Source organism: Thunnus albacares, chromosome 16 (genome assembly GCF_914725855.1).
Source record: "Thunnus albacares chromosome 16, fThuAlb1.1, whole genome shotgun sequence".
In the NCBI taxonomy this organism is placed as follows: Eukaryota; Metazoa; Chordata; class Actinopteri; order Scombriformes; family Scombridae; genus Thunnus; species Thunnus albacares.
Genome location: NC_058121.1, coordinates 11,318,851 through 11,340,669, shown reverse-complemented (window position 1 = coordinate 11,340,669; position 21,819 = coordinate 11,318,851). Strand labels below are relative to the sequence as shown.

At 42.7% G+C, this 21,819-nt stretch overlaps 1 protein-coding gene across 3 annotated transcripts in view; it reads right to left on the bottom strand.

Annotated features, from left to right (window-relative positions):
- LOC122965369 (pleckstrin homology domain-containing family G member 1) overlaps positions 1-21,819 on the bottom strand; it is a 75,744-nt gene that overhangs the window by 17,263 nt on the left and 36,662 nt on the right. For 2 of the 3 annotated variants that reach the window (XM_044329385.1, XM_044329387.1), the window contains exons 2-3: positions 5,530-6,104; positions 443-543 (exon numbers count right to left, since the gene is read on the bottom strand). In XM_044329385.1, the coding sequence (XP_044185320.1) occupies positions 443-543; positions 5,530-6,104 (676 nt within the window). Of the gene's footprint in view, positions 1-442; positions 544-5,529; positions 6,105-17,387; positions 17,713-21,819 lie in introns of those variants that run through there. The other variant, XM_044329386.1, reaches the window with a different exon arrangement.

Genomic DNA, 21,819 nt, shown 5'->3' with positions numbered 1-21,819 from the left:
TTCTGTTTAGAGCTGCAGAGCTGTTTTTCAAAATCTTCTCCACCAAGTCCAAGTTGAGTCTCGTGTCAGTCGTGACAAGTGTAAGTCAAGTTTGGAGTCTTGTCAAAGTCACATTTCCGGTTCTTGAGAAGTCCTCGAAAACAAGTCTTCAAACACAAAATGCTGACCATTAGAATAACACCGCGTTGGAACATTTTGTTTTCAAAGCTGTGTAAATAATAGCTGAGTGCTTTGAATGAAGCCTATCATCAAATATTCAAGTTATGTTGTTATGCAAGACCTGTCTGTCGCTGTCTGATTGAAAAATGTCAGTCGTGAATGTCTTTAGGGGGTCTCATATAAGTCAACACGGTAGTCAAATTTCAAGTCTATTTTTGTGACTTAAATCTGTCACAGTCCAAAGTGAAAGTCTCAAGTGTGCACTTCTGTGTGTGTTTTGTACCTGTTGAAGTGGAAGATGTCCTGGATGTTGCCAAATAGAGAGCCTTTATCCTCAGAGCTCAAGGCCAGTCGAGACTGGTTAGTGATACACTGCAAGTAGTCCTGCAGAGAGAAAGAGGGAGAGAAAGAACATTCATGAGAGAGGAACTACTATACAGGGTTGACATCTTGATTGGCACCAGCCTTGGCGCACACACACACACACTCGGACCACTATCACACTCCTCACAGAATTCACCCTGGTATCTCACGAAGCTCTGTTCACCCTTGCTCCACTTGACTTGACTTTGCACCACTCACAGTGTCCAAACATAATTAAGCTCTGTGAGTGATCTGTTTACGTGTGAGAATTTCCACATCCTGTCAACTGCTTAAGTAGCTTTTCCTTTATTTAAGGAGTCATGGAAATAAATCACAACATGTATAATTTAGGGCTTTCAGAAAGGTGGTTTTGGAGAATTCTGTCCAGCGAACCAAAGATAACAAGATAAAAGGGTCACAGGACAAATTTTTTGGGGGTTTACTCATCAATAAATTGACTACGATATAAGCTACAGTCTTGAAAGTTAATCACCCAGCTGTCCATGAGCATTTTTTTGCTTGTAATTATGTACAAAATGTTTTACAGGTTATTGCACTTCTGTCCTGTTAATTCTACATGAGATGAATACTACGTTATAATAGAGTGGACATGCATGAAAAATATAATTTCACTCATCATTTGTCAGAACCTCCATGACAACTGTTGTATGCACAGAAGCATTTTTAAGAAATAAAGCACAAACTAAAACATTCAGGTCATTTATCTTCTCATCTGATTTCAAGAGAGACAGATTAAAATTCTTAATATGCTTTCGAAAACAACTTTACTGTAAAACCCTGATGCGACAGTAAATAATGACCATCCATCTACGTAATGCACTGCTTAATACTTGCTTCAGTGTTTTCTTGCAGCTTGATAAGTCAGTAACACAACACAATACTGGGAAACACAGGTTTAACACGGGTCCTTGTTGGAAAACAGGTAGTCAGGAAGACTTAACTCTCTGTCTCTTATCACGGCTTCCATCGCTGTCGTTAGTGAAGACTTGCTGATACGACTCTGTGTGATTAAACACCAGCCTCGGCTCTCAGTTTGCCCCGCAGTAAGAAAGTGAGAGGTGGAGAAAGACAGACGGGAAGGTCTCTCAGTAGCAGAGGCACTAATGATTATTAAGTGTAAAATTCTCTTTTGCAAGCGTGTTTATTCTCTTTGTGTCAATCAGCACCACTGATTGTTTTTGAGAGATCAAAAAAGTAGTACATCTTCTGCTGTAGGCTGTTTTTTTTTTTTTGCACTTCATTCCAGTTGGTTACCTATGTTTTGTCATTATTGAATTTTATACTGTTTGTACTCTATAGCCTGTAATTGCAGTTTGGAGTCCATACAACTCTAAATCTGAATCAGACAACATACAGGAGACAGAAAAGTCCACGTCTGACTCTCTGCTCCTTACAACTCTGCGTCTCTTGCTCGTCGGTCTCACTGACAGATGGGTGAAGCGCTGATGGTATCTGTTCCTCCAGGCAAATAAAAATTGCCAACATTAGTCCAACCACACAACACAGTTACACAAGAAGAACACTTATGTAGACGCACACACACACACTAAACCATCCATGCAGCTGTATTCAAACATGAAACTACAGGCGGATATGGAATAGGGGCTCAGGAGGAGGAAGCATGCTGGTGGCGGCACCATTACAGTTTACCAATGCACCATTACACACTAGACCACAGTCTGCAACTGGGCAGGACAGACATTACAACATTGAGAAAAGAACCAGGTTGCCCTAAACATGTACAAACACACATCCACTGCTCATTTCATCACAAACAACACTATTTTTTTAGTGTTTTTAAACGAGCCCAAAAAGAAGAAGTCTGTTTGCTTAATTTGAGTCTGCTGCTGTGGTTTCCGTTCCTGGTAATGATTTTACTCATTATTGTGAGTAAATTATGAGTAAAATATAACGTGCCTCAGCCTGGGCAGCAGTCCATTAAAATGTGTTTGGTTAGGCAAAAGGAGGGACATAGAAATAGAAAGAGTACAATCTTAACTACGAGGACAGAGGCATTAATTCACTATGCAGTAAGTGAGAGTTTTAAGTTTAAACAAGAGCTTTAAGGCAAGATTTTGGTTTGAGGATTTGAGTTGCAGAATAATAATGGAAATCCCGCTCACGGCCAGGTTGGCGGTTATGTTTGGGAGGTCATGTCACGGGGTCATGTTTAGATTTTGTTGACTATCGGAGGTAATGTGTAAGGTGATGCTTTATTAGCCACGGGGTCAGGGATCTGACCCTGCTTGACCCGTTTCACTCGTCACACTCACGGTTAAAGCCTGACTGAGCTCAACAATAGGCAGCGTTCAGTTAGACACGCACACACACACACAAACACACAAACACACACCTCTCAAGGTACACTCCCTGCTAAGCATCAGACATAACATGTACAAACTTGATACTTTCTCGTGTTAACCATTAACCTCCTTCGAGTACACACCAAACACGTCCCTCACTCTACACCGCAGTAGGAAGTCGTTCCTCCAGACAATGCTGAGTGTAAACATCCAAATCTCATTACTTTTGAGTATTTCTGCAGGCCAACTGATGCTCTCAGCTTATTTCCAAATTCCTGGCCAACTCCAAATGGCCTGGAAAAAGGAGGCGGGGGGGGGGAAGCAAGATCAGAGCTTTGTCTTTGAGATTGTTTGCGGATGATGGATTGGCCTCATTTACACTCGCTTATCGAGCAAAGTAGGGGTGATCACGCAGAGCTAATAAAAACACCGCACAACATTCACACATAGAAACGCATTCGATCTTGCAAACACTGACAGACTACATGAAACTTACACATGTAAGTAATCTAAATACACACGTACGGTTCACACACAGGCGAGGTATGAGTTTGTGTCGACCGGCACGTCACACCGCCGCTGACAGATGAAACACAGGTGAGCCCGGGAGAGTCTGGGTAAATATTTGTGTTGAGGCTGTCACACCCTCTTCCCTTGCAGGAAGCAGCACGGGCAAAGGGATTATGGAAAAGGGAGGTTGCGGGACCAGCTCACACAGGACAGTGCTGATAATAGATGTTGTGCATGTAGTGTCCAACAGCTGGAGTTTACTCCTCAGAATAGGTAAACTGTCACGTTAAAAGCTCTATTCACACAGATACAATCAGTGCAATCCATCCTCCGTGCACTAACTGGAACTGTCATTAAAGGGGTGAAGAAAGGCTAAATGCATGTGTCTTTTCCCAAGAAGACTTGGCAGTCCTGCCATGTAAGTGTGGTCGTCCACAGCTGGGTGGTCTGCTTCACTAATGTGGTGGTCTGCAGAGTACAGGCGGTAGAGGGTTATTAAGTGCAGTGTCTAAGCTCTGTTCAGTGTTTTCCTAACCTACTTTAGACATTGTTATCTCGGAGCTAAATCCCTCTTCCTACCTTCCTCTCTCTCTATCCCTTTTCCTCACCTCCTGCGAGGGAGCAAAGGAAGGAGAACAGGAGAGGGTGGGACATCGATCAGGAGTGACAGGCCAAACCACAAAAACTAAACCTCGCTCCCCCTGCTTATCCCGTCTCTTGGGGAATATGAGTTTCCTGTTTTCTTTTGACAACAGTTATTCTCCTTATGAACCTTTCTAACTCCCAGGAACAGACACATACAATCTACAAACACTCACACTGGCCCATGAACTGACAGTCTATAGAGTATGGGAGAAAGCATTGCTAAGAAGGGAGATATGTTAAAAGGTGGGCAAAGCTCCAATACATGCACAAAAACTGAAAAGCTCATGCAAAAATGCAAAATGCAAAATATTCCACACAAACATTTTGTCATTTCACAATGCAATCAATTTAAATTAAGCTGCAGAATGCAAAACATGCATCACATCTGTACTGCACATTTTTACAGTTTCTCAGAGAAACAAAGAGGAGGGAAAGAGAAAGGAGAGCAACCTTTGATACAAACCACTACACCCAGTCCTAAACAAAGCCACTAAAGCGCTGACTAGAGGCAATGTGTATCCTTTCAGTTCAAAGCCAACCTCAAAAAAAGAGTCTATTTGTCTGAGTGTGTGTGCATACAGTATGTGTGTGTGCTTACATGCGTGTGCATGCGCACGTCTGAAGTTTTGAATGTGTGCCTTTGCCAGCTGCACAAAGGCACCGGTGTCGTGTAACTCGACCAAACCCTGCCTGCAAGCGCAGGTGACCTTATTGTATTGAAAGTTCCCAGCAGGCAACAAACCGTGTGTGTCACGTGTGTGAGGAAAACCACAAAGACCAAAAGGATGTTTGTTATCTGGTGATTTAAAGCCTTGTATTCCTGAAAAGGCCAAGGTCAAGCAGTTGCAGGACTGAAACACATTTATGGCATCCCACTGCTGCCGCTTGGACCTCAACTGGATCAGCTGGTGCTCATGAAGATTTTTTGGAAACTTTTTATTTTTTTTGCCTGAGCAAGATTGGACCTTTGAAAAGTTTAAAACCATTTTCTCCCACTCTAATTTCTGTCTCTATTGATTTAAAAGTGGGGTTCTGTTAGGGTCAGCACTCCCCACTAAGATAAATCTTAGGGGTTGTGAGATGATTAATGGGATGAGAAATCAGAAAAAAAAAACATATTACTGGAATGAAAATTTCTGTTTATTGTCTCAGACTCGCTTTGGTTTAAAGGGTCACAAGCTGAAAGGCCGGGAACCACTGATGTTTAAAACCTTACACCCAAAACTAAAGTAAACAAATCCTCCAGATAAGAAGATTCTTCAGAAAATAATCACGATTACTCCTCCTCATCATCATCATTTACTTTCACACAAACGTCCCGAATGAAAGTTGAGACGTCATAGTTGGAACTAATGTAGTTCACAAAAGCACAAATTTGTTCAAGGCCTTACTCAACATTTGATGTCCTGCCAAATGTGCTAATGTTCCTTTGAAGTCCTGACCATATGTAGGATCCTTCTGCTCTCAATTTCTGACACAGGTTGTGTTCAGTAACTAAGTCATATTGTTATGGATTTTTGCTGCTTACCTCTACAATGCTTCGCAGGTCCTGGACGTAGGTTCTCTCTGTGTCCAGTATCTCCTGCACCACCCTGTCCACATACGTCCTGGGTCCCTGTACCTGACCCGTCCGCTCTCCTCCTCTGTCCAGGCTCAGCTCAGGCTCTGAATGTTCTGTCGGAGTCTGTCCACTGCTCTGCCTCCCGGGCCCCCTCTCTGTGTCCATCCCTCTGTCGTTTCTGTCATCTTCCTCTCCACATCCCAGCTGGCGGGCCGGAACCAGCTCCAACCGAATCGCCCCGGAGTCCTGGTCTGAGGTGACCGGGTTACAGTGAGGGGCGGGGACGAGGGTGGAGCGGCTGCCCAGCGAGCAGTGACTGTCCCGTGAGGAGGCGGAGGAGGAGGTGGAACTGTAGCTGATGGGCCTTTCGGCGCTGTCGGGGGAGGAGTCCATGCTGTGGGCGGAGCAGTAGCGCGAGGAGGCGTGGCGGAAGGCAGGGTTGCGGAGGCAGCGGACCGGTATGTCAACGGAGCTCAGGACTGAGCCGGAGTCCGGGACTTCAGGAAGAGGAGGCAACGCATCAGGCAGGTAGTTATAATCGTCTAGAGAGAAAAATGAGAAAGACAGAGATTTCTGTTAATTGATTTTGTCTCATATATGTAACCGGGTGGGAAAATGCAACTGTAATTATTAACACCACCAGATGGCGAGGTCTCAATTGGGGTACCCCTGTGAGCACAAAGGATATTGGGAACCAGTTTTCAGAAAGACCCAGTAAGGGGGATAGCCATCTTGTTTTACCGCAACATGGACATGCAATGTTTTTCCAGGTATTATGGGCTGTTTTTGAAGGCAAATATCTTGTAAATTGTGACTATTGGCACAAAATATCAAGTGATAGTCATTTAAAAGTAATGGATACCTACACATCCTGAAATGTTGTACACTAATGTGACTACATATATGTCAGTAATCTTTTAATGATCATCTAACATGCACTGAAATAAAGGAATAAATGATTGATGCCATACAAAAGTACCAACTTTAAAAGTTGTACAATCCTGTCTCTAAGGACCTTAAACTGGTCATCCTAGTTTGTATTTCAAAATCTCTCCATCTGTACCAACACGTAGCAACACGCCAACACCGATGCAACCCTTTGACTTGTTGTGACGTACTGCCATTGTTAGTTTAAGTGCCAAAACAAAGTCTCTGCTTATTGCATTTTTAAATATATGGTTGTCATATCAATCATGATGCCATCATGTAATTGCTGTAATCGAGTAAGACCACTGTCTAGACAATCGGCATCTTTAATATATTTAAGTGAAATTGATATGCTAGTGTCTCTAAACTTAAAGCAGCAGATACAATACATGCTGTTGCTGCCCGTCACCGTGATGTTGCTACATTAAAACTCAAAGTTTTAGCTTTATTTGGACTAAAACACCCTCTATTCTGAGATCCTCCATTTGGATGAGGGAAAAAAACATTGTAAAAACTTAATTAACGAGAAAAATCAAATGGCCAAAACTTCAGAAAGAGCAGCAGAGGAGGGATCCCTCTTTTATGACAACATATAATACAAATATAAGTATATAAACTTTAATATTGTACTTTCAGGCAATGTGTAAAATATAACGTTTCTTCTCAAAATGACCTGATGATTTGTTAATGCTCAGAGTTGCAAATGTCACACACAGAGAGCCGTTAAAATTCTAATTAAATTCACACTCCCAACAGGCACCACCCTGTCCTTCCCTCTTTCAAATGAAGTATTAAAGAGATGCACTGTATGTAACTTCTAGCAGTTGCAATACCACTTGCATATTCTGACAGCCTCCATCTGTTTAGCAACCCAATTCCTGACATACCAGCTGACCACAGCCCGACTGACCACCCGCCATATGAGGACCACTAACTCTGACAGATATGTCTCCAGTCCCACCCAATGAAATGATTCACACACAAGGAACCATCAGTTACTACTACACTGTGTGAGAATATACACACATTAAGAAACTTGTCATTACGTTTTCTAATTTATTTGTGCCCCTCATAACTGTAAGTGTGAGCATTTTAGCAGCAATACAGAGCAAGAGATTTAATGACAAGATTAACTGTGTAATGCTGAGAACACTCCTCTCTGAGGCGATGAATGAAAGCCCTATTTCCACAGAAGACAGGCAGGTTTGTGTGTCTGTGTGTGTGCAGCTACAGGAGTCTATTTGGCGTCAAGCCGGTGCCAAACTGGCTCGCAACCTTCTGTCTGTGGAGAGATCCGTTAAGATATGATTACCAACTCCCAAGGCCCCACAGTCAGGCCAGCTGAAGTGAAACCACACATGCAGCATATCAGACGGAAGCCATCCAAGTTTCCCCCCCGACGTTTTCCAAGGTCTTGCTTCATAGAAAGGCCAGCTTTGACGGGAAGAACAGGGAGCAAATACACACACCTAAACAGACAAGCAAAGACTCATACCAACTTGATGGGAGTCTGACACCACTCTTTATCATCAAAGCTCGCTATACCGATGACCCCGCAGCTCTGGTGTTGTGGAAACACTGTGATCCAGCTCGCTATAGGACAGCGCTGCTCTCTCGCTGCCAGCAGCACCAGCTCAGCCTAAACCTGTCTCACATCAAAGCATCGGAGATCACAGACTTGTGTTCAAAAACATGAAACGTAAAACTGAGAACAACCTCAAAGAATCCCGGTACATACCCACTCTCTCACCTTTCAAATACATACCTTGGGGGTCTTTTTACTATGGTGACACCTCTATTGAGAACAACAACTTGAGAACAATTGCTTGTTAGACTGCTCTGATATGAGAAGATCACAGGTTTGATTACGGTAAACCACTACTGCATCAATACCAAGTGCAGAAACTGAATCTACATGTTCCTGCTCTGAAACTGCTTGTATCAAAGTCTTGATCTTTTGGCCACTTGGAGCCAAAGAACGAAGAAGCAGGAAACAAAACATGTGACCTATTATATTACATGTGTGACTATATCACCATGTAGTACTTTCTGACTGAGAGTTGCGAGAGGATCAATACCACTCTCTGTGTTAAGTTTGGAGCTGGATCCAGAGGGCAATTAGCTTGTAGCTTAGCATAAAGATGGAACCAGGGGGACAAAGCTAAGCTAAGCTCTTAAACTTGCACTCAAAAACAGAAATGTAAAAGCAACAAATAATGGTTTTATGGGGAGTTACATGCTGCATTCGTCTATATCGCTTTAACCGTAATTACAAGCGACCAAGATGTACAAAATCACTGATGTCAGCAACCTGATTTAATTCAGTTTGGAGTTGGAAATTTTGGGAATTTGGGAATCTGACAAGAACTGCATAAGTGTCAACAAATCAGTGACACAAAACCCATTTCCATAGTTGAAACATAGACATGAGAGCGGTACAGATCTTTCTCTTTCTCTTTCAACTCTCTCCTAATATGCAAACTGAAGTGTTTTGAAATACATCTCTCAAAAAATAACAATGAAGGTAGAGTCTAAAGTGCTGAATCACAGCTTTCTCTAGTTTTAATTTTGCTCCACCGCTGTGCCAAGAAAAGCAGGAAGGAATTGGAGCGTCCAAAACTGAAGTGACATGAAACTGTATTTTCCTCAGACGAGTTTGGAACTGATTCACCGTGCCTGTGTGTGTTTGTGCGTGTGTGTCCATCCAAATGTCTGCGCTCCCAAGCCTGACCCAGTTTTTAACAATTACATATCAGAGAATGAGAAGTAATCTAGTGGTTGAAAACAACACACACACACGTACACACACACACACACACGAACTAATAGCCTTGGCTTCTTGATAAGCAACACACTGCTTTCAAGTTAATGTACACACAGCACGAAAGGCTATTATTTATATTACACATCATGATATTAATAGGTAACTGATCATTTTCTTTGCTCTTTGACAAATCTATGACATAGCCTTCCTTATCACAGTGGATGATGTATTTAAACTATGGCATGTGTGTGTATGTTTCACACAAAATGCATTAGGTTTATCACTCCACAGATAAGATTGAGTTAATAACTTAATGGTCCTCACACCAACTTGTGAGGCTAGATATGGACGTGCGGAATGTGCACGTGTGCAACCTGCATACACAGACAGACACAAACAAACACAAACATACAAGGAGAGTAAATACAGTGAAACCATGTGTTTCCGTTTGCAGCGAAAAACACAAACATCAAGAGAGAGAGAGATTGCTCCATCTTGTGTTTGCCCAGCCCCTCCTTCCCACCTTCCAGCTTCATGTTTGGGGCACACCTTGGCTGTTTCCTGGGTGAGCTGGCTCTTGTACACACATAGACAACCTGAACCCCCCTCCTCAACACACACACACACACATACAGAGAGAGAAGATGGCCAGGCTTTAGTTACCTCCTGTCCAGATTATGTTCAACCTGATCCTTGTAAATGATCTCTAATTATGGTCCTAAGAATGCAGGTTGGGACTGTTTCTCCTCTGAGTGTGTGTGTGTGTGTGAGATGTATGTACGTGCATGCAAGGATTAGGATAGTGTGTGAGGACTGTGTTTCCTGCCAGACTAGAGAGTGAGTGAATCAGCCAGTGCCTGCGCAACCTGGCTTCAATCTCTGGCTTTCATTTAACTTGAAAAAGACAAAGAGCTGGGGTGCTTTACTATTCAGCCAAGTTCAATATGTTGAACATCAAGCCCATCCGGAAGGCAAACAGCAAGAACCAGAGGGAACCAGACTGAAGACCAGACAGCCAATACTCACAAAGAGAGCAAAACACTGACAAAACTCTATCAGTCACGTTTTGTTTTACTACAGTCCAGTGTAGTGGTTATTATAAATGAATGAACACAATTATTCAGCCTGAAATCATTTTTAGATTAAAAAAAATCCATATTACAAAATCTGTGTAGAAATTGGATTTTAAAAGTATCATACTACATCACAAACATTCACATACACTGAAGGAATCTGGCAGATAATCAGCAGCTCGTCTGGATTACATCCACATTTTTCTCTTCACTTTCCATGACTGGAAGCATTTTCAGACTTGTGATCGTCTTGCAACAGGAAAGACGGCAACTTTTGGATATAAAATGTAGTTTGGATCTGCTCCTTTAAAATAAATAAATAAATAAAAAGGTACCTTGTGGAGTAGCGCTACGAAGCAATGTTTTTAGAAGTGTTTTGTTTGTATCATGCACAAGGAAGAGTGACTTGATACACACTCCTCTGGATGGTTTCGCACTATTTCGCTGGTTTGTGGTAGTTGGTCACAGTAATGTACCAAGAAGTGAGCCAACAAAAAGGAAGGAAGAAGCAGACTGCTAGAAAGCAAACTTGGATGTAATTTACAAAAGCAAGAGGCACATGAACTGCCAAATATAATTCCACCATAACTAATGACTGACTAATGCTAATGAAGATGCTAATTTAGTCTAAGAATGAATAAATACTGATGTCAATCTGGAATGAATGGACCAACAATATGCTACAGTGTGTTTACAGAAGGTACAGTAGAGTCAATGTAGTCAGTTTTCCTCATTAATAAACAATTAAACTATTTAATCTATAAATCTATCCATGATGTCATGCACCACACCAGCCAAGGGCAAACAATTCAAGAGCACGACATGTGCATGACGATTACAACTGAGACTCGACACTGCATAGATGCAGTCAGTCCGACATGTCAACTACCAGTCCAGGTTTAATGACTCATGCTACACTTAACTCGTCCACTTCACTCACACACTTTATGGTCACCTGAAGTGCTCTTTACCCTGGAGTGGTCAGCAAACAGCTGTGAACACCCTCGTCTCTTTACAGCCCTGATGATCCTCGTAAGTAGTTCAAACAGCTCTGTGAGTGCTTCATAATGGGCATGTGAACATCCTACATAGACATTTAAACTATAAACAAGATCAAAATATGTTCAAAGAATGATGTCATATGCAGATGTTGGTTACAAAGCAGCTCCAACCTAGAAATACTGCCTTGCGGTTGCATGCCTCTGTCAGCCAGTCAAGTTGCAGTTTACATCCATGTCTGTTCAGACTGAAAATATTTGTAGTGAAGACTTTGAAGGAATTTAATTAAAAAGGTATTAAGTGTATTTTCCTTGTATGTGTTCACATGCTTGGCCAATAAACCTGATTCTGATAGAACACAAAGTTGTAATCATGACAGTAGACAAAGCTTCAGATATGGATGTTGCTTCAAAGAAGCTACAAATTCTAAAACTAAAAAGGTAGGAACCAAGATTGGTGTCACCAATTCAGTATCTGACCAAATGTGAAATATGGTCACAATCTCCCCTTCTGTTCCTGAGTTTTGGTGTTGAATCATGGCCAGAAAAGTGTTTTTGAGAACATTATGACCAATCACAGTGAAGTTGACCTTTGACCTTTTGGATACAAAAATGTCATCCCTTCATCATTTTATCCTATTAGACATTTGTGTGAAATGTTGTCATAATTAGTGTATGAATTCTTGAGTTATAGCCAAAAACACGTTTTGTGAGGTCACAGTGATCTTGACCTTTGACCACCAAAATCTAATCAGTTCATCCTTGGGCCAAAGCGGACATTTGTGCCAAATTTCAAGAAATTTCTTCAAGGCATTGGTGAGATATCATGTTCACGAGAACGGGATGGACGGATGGACAACCCAAAAACATTAAAAGTCCCCCATGTTTATTTTAAGTTGTGTGTTATCCCTAATCATTGGGTTTAAACAAGAGTAATAGACTGACAATGTGTAGCATTCTGGTTCCAGCAACAAAGCTTACTTGCGACCAGGGAGTATCCCTCAGCAATAAATCTTTGGAAAATATCCATTTGGTTTGGCGAACTCCGACTGCTGAAGGCTCACATTAGCTTTGGCTGAACTTGTAGGACATTTTTGCACAGAGTGAGGACCGTGTCATGAAAGAGAGGGAATAGTTTGCAGGATGGAGAAGAGGAATTATTACAGCAACCAGTACTCTGCCACGCAGTCAATGCATGCGATTCTATTTATGCTACATAGGGTATCTGCACGGACGGATGTGTTTACACATTTGTTGGCAGTAAGGACCACATGGTCATAAATTTTGGACTGCACGTGGACCCTGACCTGGGCAGGTGACACAAGTTCACATCACATGTTCGGATCCTCACAGCTATGTGGATATGGAAAGTACAAACTTTTGCACCAGGGTTCCAAACATTTCGGACCCCCCCCCAAAAAAAAAATTCAGTGGAACTGCCAACATCAGTGGATATTGTTCATGGAGTCACAGTAAATTTGCATGGTGCTTTTGCTTAAAGTTCGAACTTTGTTACGCATATTTGCAACTGTGCTAACTGCCTTAACAATGCTGATCTTTGAGGGTGGGAACAGAACCAGAGTCCAAAATGAAGGAAGCTCATCATCATATTGTTGCACTTTCTGATTTTATACAACCCTGCTATGATGAATAAGAAGCAATGCCGATGGAGATTTACTCTTCTTATCCCTTTTGTGACTAACCACACACAACAGTAGGCTCTGCATGAGCCACAAGTGCAGTAGCCACTACATCATCAATTTCATTGTGCCACCTCTTGGTGTGTCCGAGGAGAAGATATAGAGAAGAGAGGAAGAAAAAGAGACCATCACACCAGTGAGCAAAGGCTAAGACCATGTGTCTATACTGAAAGCCTCTCTCCTTTCCTTCCATCTTTGTTTATTTCTTTCTTCTCCTCCGTTCCTCTCGCATTCTTCCTTGTTTCCACTTGTTCACTCACTCCTATTCAAATCCTGTCAATTACATCAACCTCTGCTACTGTCTCGATTCCTGCCATTTTCTTTCTCCCTTCCTGCCATTCTTCTTCTCTCTCTTCCTATTATGCGACGATCAAACTTAGAATATGTTTGTCAGGTCGTAAAGGAACTCCGCCAAGTTAGCAGCATGGATGTGATCTCCACAGAACATTCCTATGGGCTCAGACCATGCCTCTACAAGCATATACTTTACTATGTAAAAATACACATGGACAGGCCTGTGTATGTTACTGCAGACCACCAGGGCTCATATTTGCATTTGGAGCACATGTGTTCATAACACTCCCCATTCCCACTCAAATTACTTCATTCTCATCTGAATGCAGCTTTCTCCTTGTACAGTTAAACAAACAGGACATTATAATCATCAATTTTTTTAAGAGTTAGGGAGTTTTAAACCTTATCTGGAAGTTATCTGGAAACCAGATTCTCAATTGTCCAACTGGACTTTGGCAACACTGGGAAGGGCGAACCAGGAAATGGCACCAGGAAATTAATTGTTTAAAAACATTAATCTCAACTGTGAGTAAAGCAAATATGATTAAATACACATGACTTGCATCTCTGAAAAGAAAGAGAAAACAATATTGCAAACATTCACAGGTGCCTGGTATTATCTGTCTTCAGCTGGCCACTAAACGACTGGTCTGAGACTCAAACCGACAACATCACCAGCACAGCTGTGTAGAATAGTAGCAGCTGAAAGGACTGAAGCTTGAAGGAAAAAACTGAAGCTTTTTGTTTCAAAGGAGTGAGTTAAACTAGAAAAGACCTGACCACACATTTGCTACAGTTCATGGATCCTTTAATCAGCCTTGTTTGTCAGTGTGTGTTCTTGTTTATTCTGCAAAAGGCCGTCCAGATGGCAACTGATTATAATACTGATGTAGCTTATTGACATTACCTTCCTCACCGAGTGCACTGAAATAGGGCTGCAACTAACTATTACTTTCTGCTGATTATTTTCTCAATTAATCGATTGATCGTTTGTTTAGAAAATGTCAGACAGTAGTCAAAAAGTCCTGTTATGATTACTTCGAGCCCATGGTGATGTCTTCAAATGTCTTGTTTTGTCCGATCAACAGTCCAAAATCCAAAGATATTCAGTTTCCTTTCATGTATGACCTAAAAAAGCTTAAAATCTTCACATCTGACAAGCTGCAACCAGCAAATGTTTGTAATTTTTCCTTAAAAAAGGCTAAAGCAATTCAAAATAGTTGCCGATTAATTTTCTGTTGATTGACTAATTGATTAATCACCTAATTGTTGCAGCTCTACACTGAAAATGTAAATGAAAATCTTATTATTAACTCCAGCAGCATCTCGGTAACACTTGAGGCTGCGATTTGAAAGATATCTGAAAAGATAACATAATGGGGCAAATATGGTGAGAAGAGAGCATATGCGATGTTTGAGAGTGAGAAATGAGGAGGAGAGGACCCAAAGGAATGAAAGTAGGAAGAAAAGATGAGAAGAAAGGCCAAAGGTCAAACACCTCCCACTCCCTTGTTTTTTTCTCGTTTCCATTTCCCACTCGCATTTTGAATCCCGCCTTTTGTAGTTCTTTAACCCTTAAAAAGGACTCTCGATCCCAAACCGATCTACTATATTCTTGCAGCACCCACACCTTTCGGTCTCAGTTTTCATCTTCTAAGAGTAATAAAGATTGATCTCATACAGTTTTCTTTTGTTCCCTGCAGACTGACATCTAAGTCCTTGCTGCCTGTTTAGTTACGGCCTCACATCCTCCGCCGCGTCCACTTAAGGTCAGTCTCTGTTTCTGATAGAGACGCAGGCTTGATCTCAACTGACGCTAAGGACCTTAAAGTGTCACTCAGGATTTCACACTGCGGTCAAACAACTGCGGAGAAGCAGAGGCAGAAGAAGAGAGAGGGCAGAGGTGGGAGAGATGGAGAGGGGCGAAGGATGGGATTGAAGTCAGGGGGCGGGGTTTTCGCTGAGCAACTCATCACCGCACCAACAAAGAGCTGCGCTGACTGGGCCATACATTATAATGCAGATGTTTAGTAGGATGGATGGATAGAGAAAGACAAGAGGATGCTGATGTAGTAGACAAAGTGTTGAGGCAGTGTTGCTCCGACAATCTCCAGACGGTATCTCAAACATCTCAACACACGTCATGACTGGTGAAGATTAAACGTGATGTGTAACTTAATTGAGTCCTGCGGCTTTCATTGCCTCGCAAAACATGGCCAAAATAAACACGCTCACAGCTGGGAGGCTAATTAGCAACAAATGGCTTTTCTCTTGCGATAAAGTAAAAACCCTTGAAATGATTTAAAGGCGAAGACATGCTCAGGCGCAATCACATATTTTATGTACACAGATTAACACCCTTTTATCTTCAGGTTGTGTTTATGCGAGTTAAAGCCTCTGTATTCTTGCCTAGTTTCTCCGTTTGTTATTGACACTGTGGACACCAGCCGAGGAATGTGCAGCGCAGTTTAAGAGCTGACAGCGCCGGTGCTTAGCCTCTGTGGGAAAATGTCCGCCCGCAAACTTACACCCACTATTTTCAGACACACACACACTTGCACCCACCCTTGGGACACCCGTGTGACCCTTGCTGCTGCACACACCCTTGCCCTCCCTCTGAGTGTGACACACTAGCCTCGTTCTCTGACCTGATTGGATTTCAGCTTAGGGAAAAACCTCTGCTGCTGACTCTCTGCATCCACCTTCAGTTTCCTGCAAAGTTCCTTGCTACACTACACACTCTCACACACACACTTCAATGGACACTGAAGCATGAGATTGAGATTGGAAAACTATTGATTTGTTTTGTATATTAGACAGATGACTCCTGCCCCCACCCATCCAGCCTCTGTGGGGTTGCAGTTCCCTGCACGTGAGTGCTCAGGACAGGGGGCAGATGTCCTCCCCCAGAGGACTGAGCTAGCAGGGTGGGAGGAGGAGGACGGAGGGGTCCCATTGTCTCTGGCACCTCTAAACCAAAGAGTTTGCTCTAAACAGTTATTATCCCCCCCTCCTCCTCTCTTCTCCTTTGCACTCCTCTATCACCATTTGTAGCCACCCCCCAACTGCTACCCTCAAGGCTCTAATTTGGGTCACAGGCTGCAGAATGGCATCTCAACACTCAGTCAAACCTACACCCAGCCAGAAGCTGACATGTGTTCAGAGATATGAGGAGTTAAAAAAACAGAGAGCAGAATGAGTTTTTCTGTTCCCCTTCACTTGTTAGAGATCCCGTACAAAAAAAAAGAATCTCAAACAAAGAAAAGAGATGTTTTGTACCACATTCATCTGGAATTCCTCGACAGATAAACACAGAAACATACCTGAAGTTTTGTAGTTTGTTTTTAAAAGTAAAATTTACAACCCAAGTCACAAAGACCAGGAAAGAACAACCATGTACATTTTCACCTCAGCATCATTCGAAATTAAACCCGCAACGTCTGCGAGAAAGCAAACACGCTCCATTCAACACCAGGGGTGAGAAAACAACCAGGAGACGCTGTTCATACAACAGCTCTGCCAGGAGACGAATGCTGCGAAGACACTTCACACAGTGCTGTCAGCTGAGGGAAAAATATCACTCACTCACTCACACACACACACACACACACACACACACACACACACACACACACACACACACACACACACACACACACACACACACAAAAGAGCCAAGAACAAGACAAACAGCCAATCCATCAGAGACTTTAGAAGACCTCATATTTATTATAAGTTGTCTGATGTTTGACCAGTTGCCACTAGAAATGAGCAGCTTTTTACACTCTTTGTGATACGAGACAATGTATCTGAAAGGGGCAGGGCTGAATAGCCACCTTGTTTTGTAAGAAAACCATCATTACATGACTACATGAATATGGTTTAAGCCCCTTTGATGAGGTTTGTAGACATGCAACACCTTTGGCAGCAGAATCTGATCCCACCACATCACAGAGTCACCTCACCTCTGGGGAAACCTGTTTCGGTGTCTATAATTTTCCAACATGCTGGGAAACATCACTGAATACATTTTGAGGGAAAAAAAAGAACTTAAACAGATCCTGCTTACCCGTAGGCATTGTTGCTTTGCTGTCCTTCACCAGAAATGAAAAATTAGGCTGTTTTAAACGGTGAGGTGCAGGTTTGAAGGAAAACAGGATTTCCAGAGTGGGTCACATATCCAGAATATTCCAAAAAGTATTCCCATCAAAGCCTGAAAGATCCCCCTTTAGACTTTCCACATTCTTCCAGTCATTGTGAATCCCTTCTCCTGGGAGCAAACGTGCAGTCCACTCCTTCAAAATATACACACACTGTTTTCTCCTGAACACACACACACATACAACACACTCCTCTGGCTGGTGTGTTCTCTCTTCAGTTTCTTTCTGCTTCTCTTTCTGAATGCCTCTCTCCCTCCCTCTCTCCTGTGGCAACACATCCACTGCGTGCATGTGTGTGTGTCTAAAAGTGTTCATGTGTGTGTTTGCATGTGAGTGTGTGTGTGTGAGTGTCAGAGTGAATGGCCTCTGCTCTCTGCTGCTCCCTCCCTGCTGGGTATTCCCCTCCCCCTGACTCCTCCTCTCTCTCTCCCGCAGCAAATTACAAGGAGCAGGGAGTTCCACATTAAGTACCTTCTCTCCTCCTTTCCTCTCCGTCTTTCCTTTCTTTGTATCTTTTCCCTCCATATTTTATTTCTTCCTCTTATTCTCTCATCCCAAAATCAAACTTTTCAGCTCGGTCCTTAGCACTTGTAGGGTGGGCGACACCTTTTGTGTGTGTGCGTCTGCTGCACGCTCAGCAGGCAGCTGAACTGCTGCTGTTATAGCGCACAGCTCCAGAGATCACACACGCACACACACTTTACAAGGAAGGGGGGGGGGAGAGTGTTACGGCTGATCAATAGGCCGGGAGCCAGCTCAAACAAAAGCTCCTCGTCCACTGCGAGACACTGCACTGCTCATTGTGTCCCAGATCAGAGAGAGACTGTGTAGAATGGGCACAAAACACACAAAACTGTGTGAAGTGGGAGAATGTGGGAGATGGGTGCAGTGTTCAACCAGACTCGTGATGAACATTAACATTAGAGAGTATGGGCACAGATGAACTACCCTCTAAAGCAGTAGAGTTGTGAGCCTTAAAAATGAAGCAATGTCTACTTGTAGGGCTAGTTGTCTTTTCAAATGTTTCGATACTGGTTGAGTATAATACCTGACTTCTGCTACCAACACTAAAATGATACTTTTTCAATATCTTACTTTGAGGACTACCCTAACAACTAGAGGAACCAGTTTGTTCATTTACCAAAACACGTCAAACTTCCAAGTGCATCAGTGTTTAAAGTTCTTGATTCTTGGCTGGACTGCAACAGCAGGGCTAGACCTATATACGTGAATGCCTGTCCGTCACTTAGCCACTCACTGAATTACACCATTGGTTGGCTGAAGTTGGCCAAAGGCCACCAAACCTTGGGACAGCCAAGTATCCCAGAATGCATTTTGCACCAACCGGCAGCAATGGTGGAGATTTTGAGCCAGGCCAAAAGCTGTCGTAATTTTCTCAAATAACACCTATTTGGAAATTTGCTCCTACATTTTCGGAGATGCAAGGGGCTGCTGGCCAGCTGCTAGCAGCCCAACTCCCGAAGGCCAATTCATGCTTTCTGCATTCAGTGCCTGGCCTGCGGACAGCTGTGGACTTGCATGCAGACGCACACGCGGTTCCATTCATACTTTTTTCGGAGGTCCACCGACACAGATGCATTCAACATGTGCCCGCTAGTAAACAGGCCTGCAGCATGATAACTTTCCAGAGTTGTAAAATCCAGTCGGTGAGTAATACAAATTGTGCTGTGTTGTTCTGATCAGCCTTTAAACGCAATAATCTGTTTCTCCAACCAGACTTGCTGGATCGTATTTCATTGTCTCACCGGCACTTTAAATAACACAGCCCCTGTATTGTTTAACACAGGACTGTTTTCAGTCTGAATGCGGCTGAGGAGTTCATGTATGTTGCTGAACAACAACAATAAGTTGAAAAAGAAAAGCGACAACTCAATGAGGATAGAAATACAGTACATACAAACATACAGTAGACAAGGCAGGCATTCCTGTTTGCTTTTTTGGAACATGCGCAGTTGGCACGTAGAGTTCGCACAGTCACAAATTTTGGCTGTGTGCAGATGTCCAAAGAGGGGTCTTCACGGACCTGAGCAGATGATGAAATTTACCTCAGATGAACCAAGAAAGTAGAAAGTATAAATTGACCTTAAGATGATCAGCTGGTCAACGTCCGTCTCCCGGGGGAGAACATGATCCGATGAACTGATCTGTGTAGCTCTTTGATGATTTACTGCTGGCTCTAATGTCTCCGCAGCATTTTGATACATGATTGAAGCTGCCACATTAGTTTGTCTGAATATAAAGTGAAGCTTCATGTTTTGACTGGACAGAACAGCAGCGCTGCCTCTGGGACTCTATATGTACAGATATCACCACATTTCAATAAATATAAATGTATTAAAATAAACAGATCAGTCTATATACATAACAGTCTGGATTTTATCATAGCTACATTAAAGACTGAATAACATAATTTACTGCATCTCTCTGTCAATGAGGTAATTTTTTTGTGAGGAAAAAAGTGTTAATGGAGCTTTGAGTTGAGACTAGCTAAGCTGCTGCTGTCAGCAGACAGAACGATCGTACTGTGTCCTCCTGTCCTCCGAGGTTTGTACTCCTGAGTCGAACTTGCCAAGTCCAAACTAGCAAGAACACAAGTCTGAACTTGGCGTACTTGGTATTGAAAAAGGCCCTATGTCAAATTGGGTTCAGTCAAAGCCCTGCGCACTTCCTGGGGGCTTGGTCGCCACGTGTTGCCACTTCCTGTATCTGTCATTTCAAATTAAAACCCTTAGCGTTTTATACACGGTCTAGCCATATACTAGGTTTTGACCTAGTCTTGTTAACAGAAGGCTGCCTTACAAATATGAGAGATGGTTATTTAGGAGCAAGGGAGGGTCTAATTAAAGACTCTACTGAGTTGCACTGTGGACATCGTAGGATTCAGTGGAGCCTGACTCATACTACTGTAGGGAGTTCAAGTTAGGATGTCTTGACCTGCTCCAATCACGACCATTTTTTCAATTTTTTTTTCTGTCTCTTGAGAGTCTTCCAACTTTATGGAAGTACAATACCACTGAAATACCCCCCCCCCCTTACATTTCATCCTAACACATGCAGTCAAACATCATAACAATTTGACATAGCATTCATTGCCAACTTTCGATACTGGACAACACTCATTCGATTCCACAGTATTAAACAGTTTATGTTTAGTACTCAACAAGTACTGAGGTCAATCACCAGTTGCTTAAGTGCATACGGTTGTGACCAGTTAATCCAAAGAGTGATTTTTGTTTACCTAGTTTTATCTCAATATTTTTAGATGCTTGAAGAGCTAAAATGATCCAACTATTCACGAAAAATGATAAGATTTGAGTAAAGTCAGAACAAATAAACACGACTCCTCACATTTGTCTTGCCACACTTTCTGGGGGTCCCAACACCCAGGCTGGCAATCAGAGCGTATAAATTCAGAAAGCAGTTATACCTCAGGACAGGCCATGTGTCTCATCTGGAGGACACACGTGAGACAATGGACCCTCAGTCTTACACACTAAAGCAAATGTGTCGACTATTTGTCGTCCCTCCTCAAAGACAGGGCCTGGTCCCAGCAGCATGGGGTCCCGCTAACACCACCCCCTTCTCCTCACCAATAGAATAATAGAGACCCCCTGGATCATCCTCTCTCTCACACACACACGCACACATATACACACACCCAAACACACACACAAAGACCAGATCCCAAGAAGCACGACCCTTCTTTCTTATGGTCTGAGGGTCCGTTGACCCACGAAGCCCCTAAACCTCCACTCTGAATCCAAACACTGTCCACCTGCCCCCTCCCCCTGCCACCTCAAGCGCTCACACATACACACACACACACACACACTTGTGTCCATAATGAGCACCTCTAGCTTGGCAAACACACAGAGGCCGTCTAAACTCCTCGGTTCAGCCAAGCACGACCTGTTGATGACAGAAACCTACAGCAGCAGTCTGGCTTATCTGATGCACCCTGTGTACTCTAACAGCCTCCGCTCCTCTCCCTATAAGATATCGACCACAGAAACAATATTATTCCTCATTTACTGGCTATGACAATCACTATCTGAGCTGCAATACATGTCAACATGGTGTTTTAAAAGAGGGATGAAAGAGGCGACAGTAAGGCTGAGGATATTGATAAAATCAGAGATTAGCTCCATGTTTTGGCTGCGGATTTGATCCAGCAAAAGAAAACTTCCTTTTTTTTTAGCAGGCTGTCTGAAATATCTCTTCCTCAAAGAAAAGATTACAATAGTTGTGGTTCAGGTTGCAACTTATTTTCATTATTGATTTATAAAGGAATTGTTTAGTTTATAAATGTCAAAAAATCTT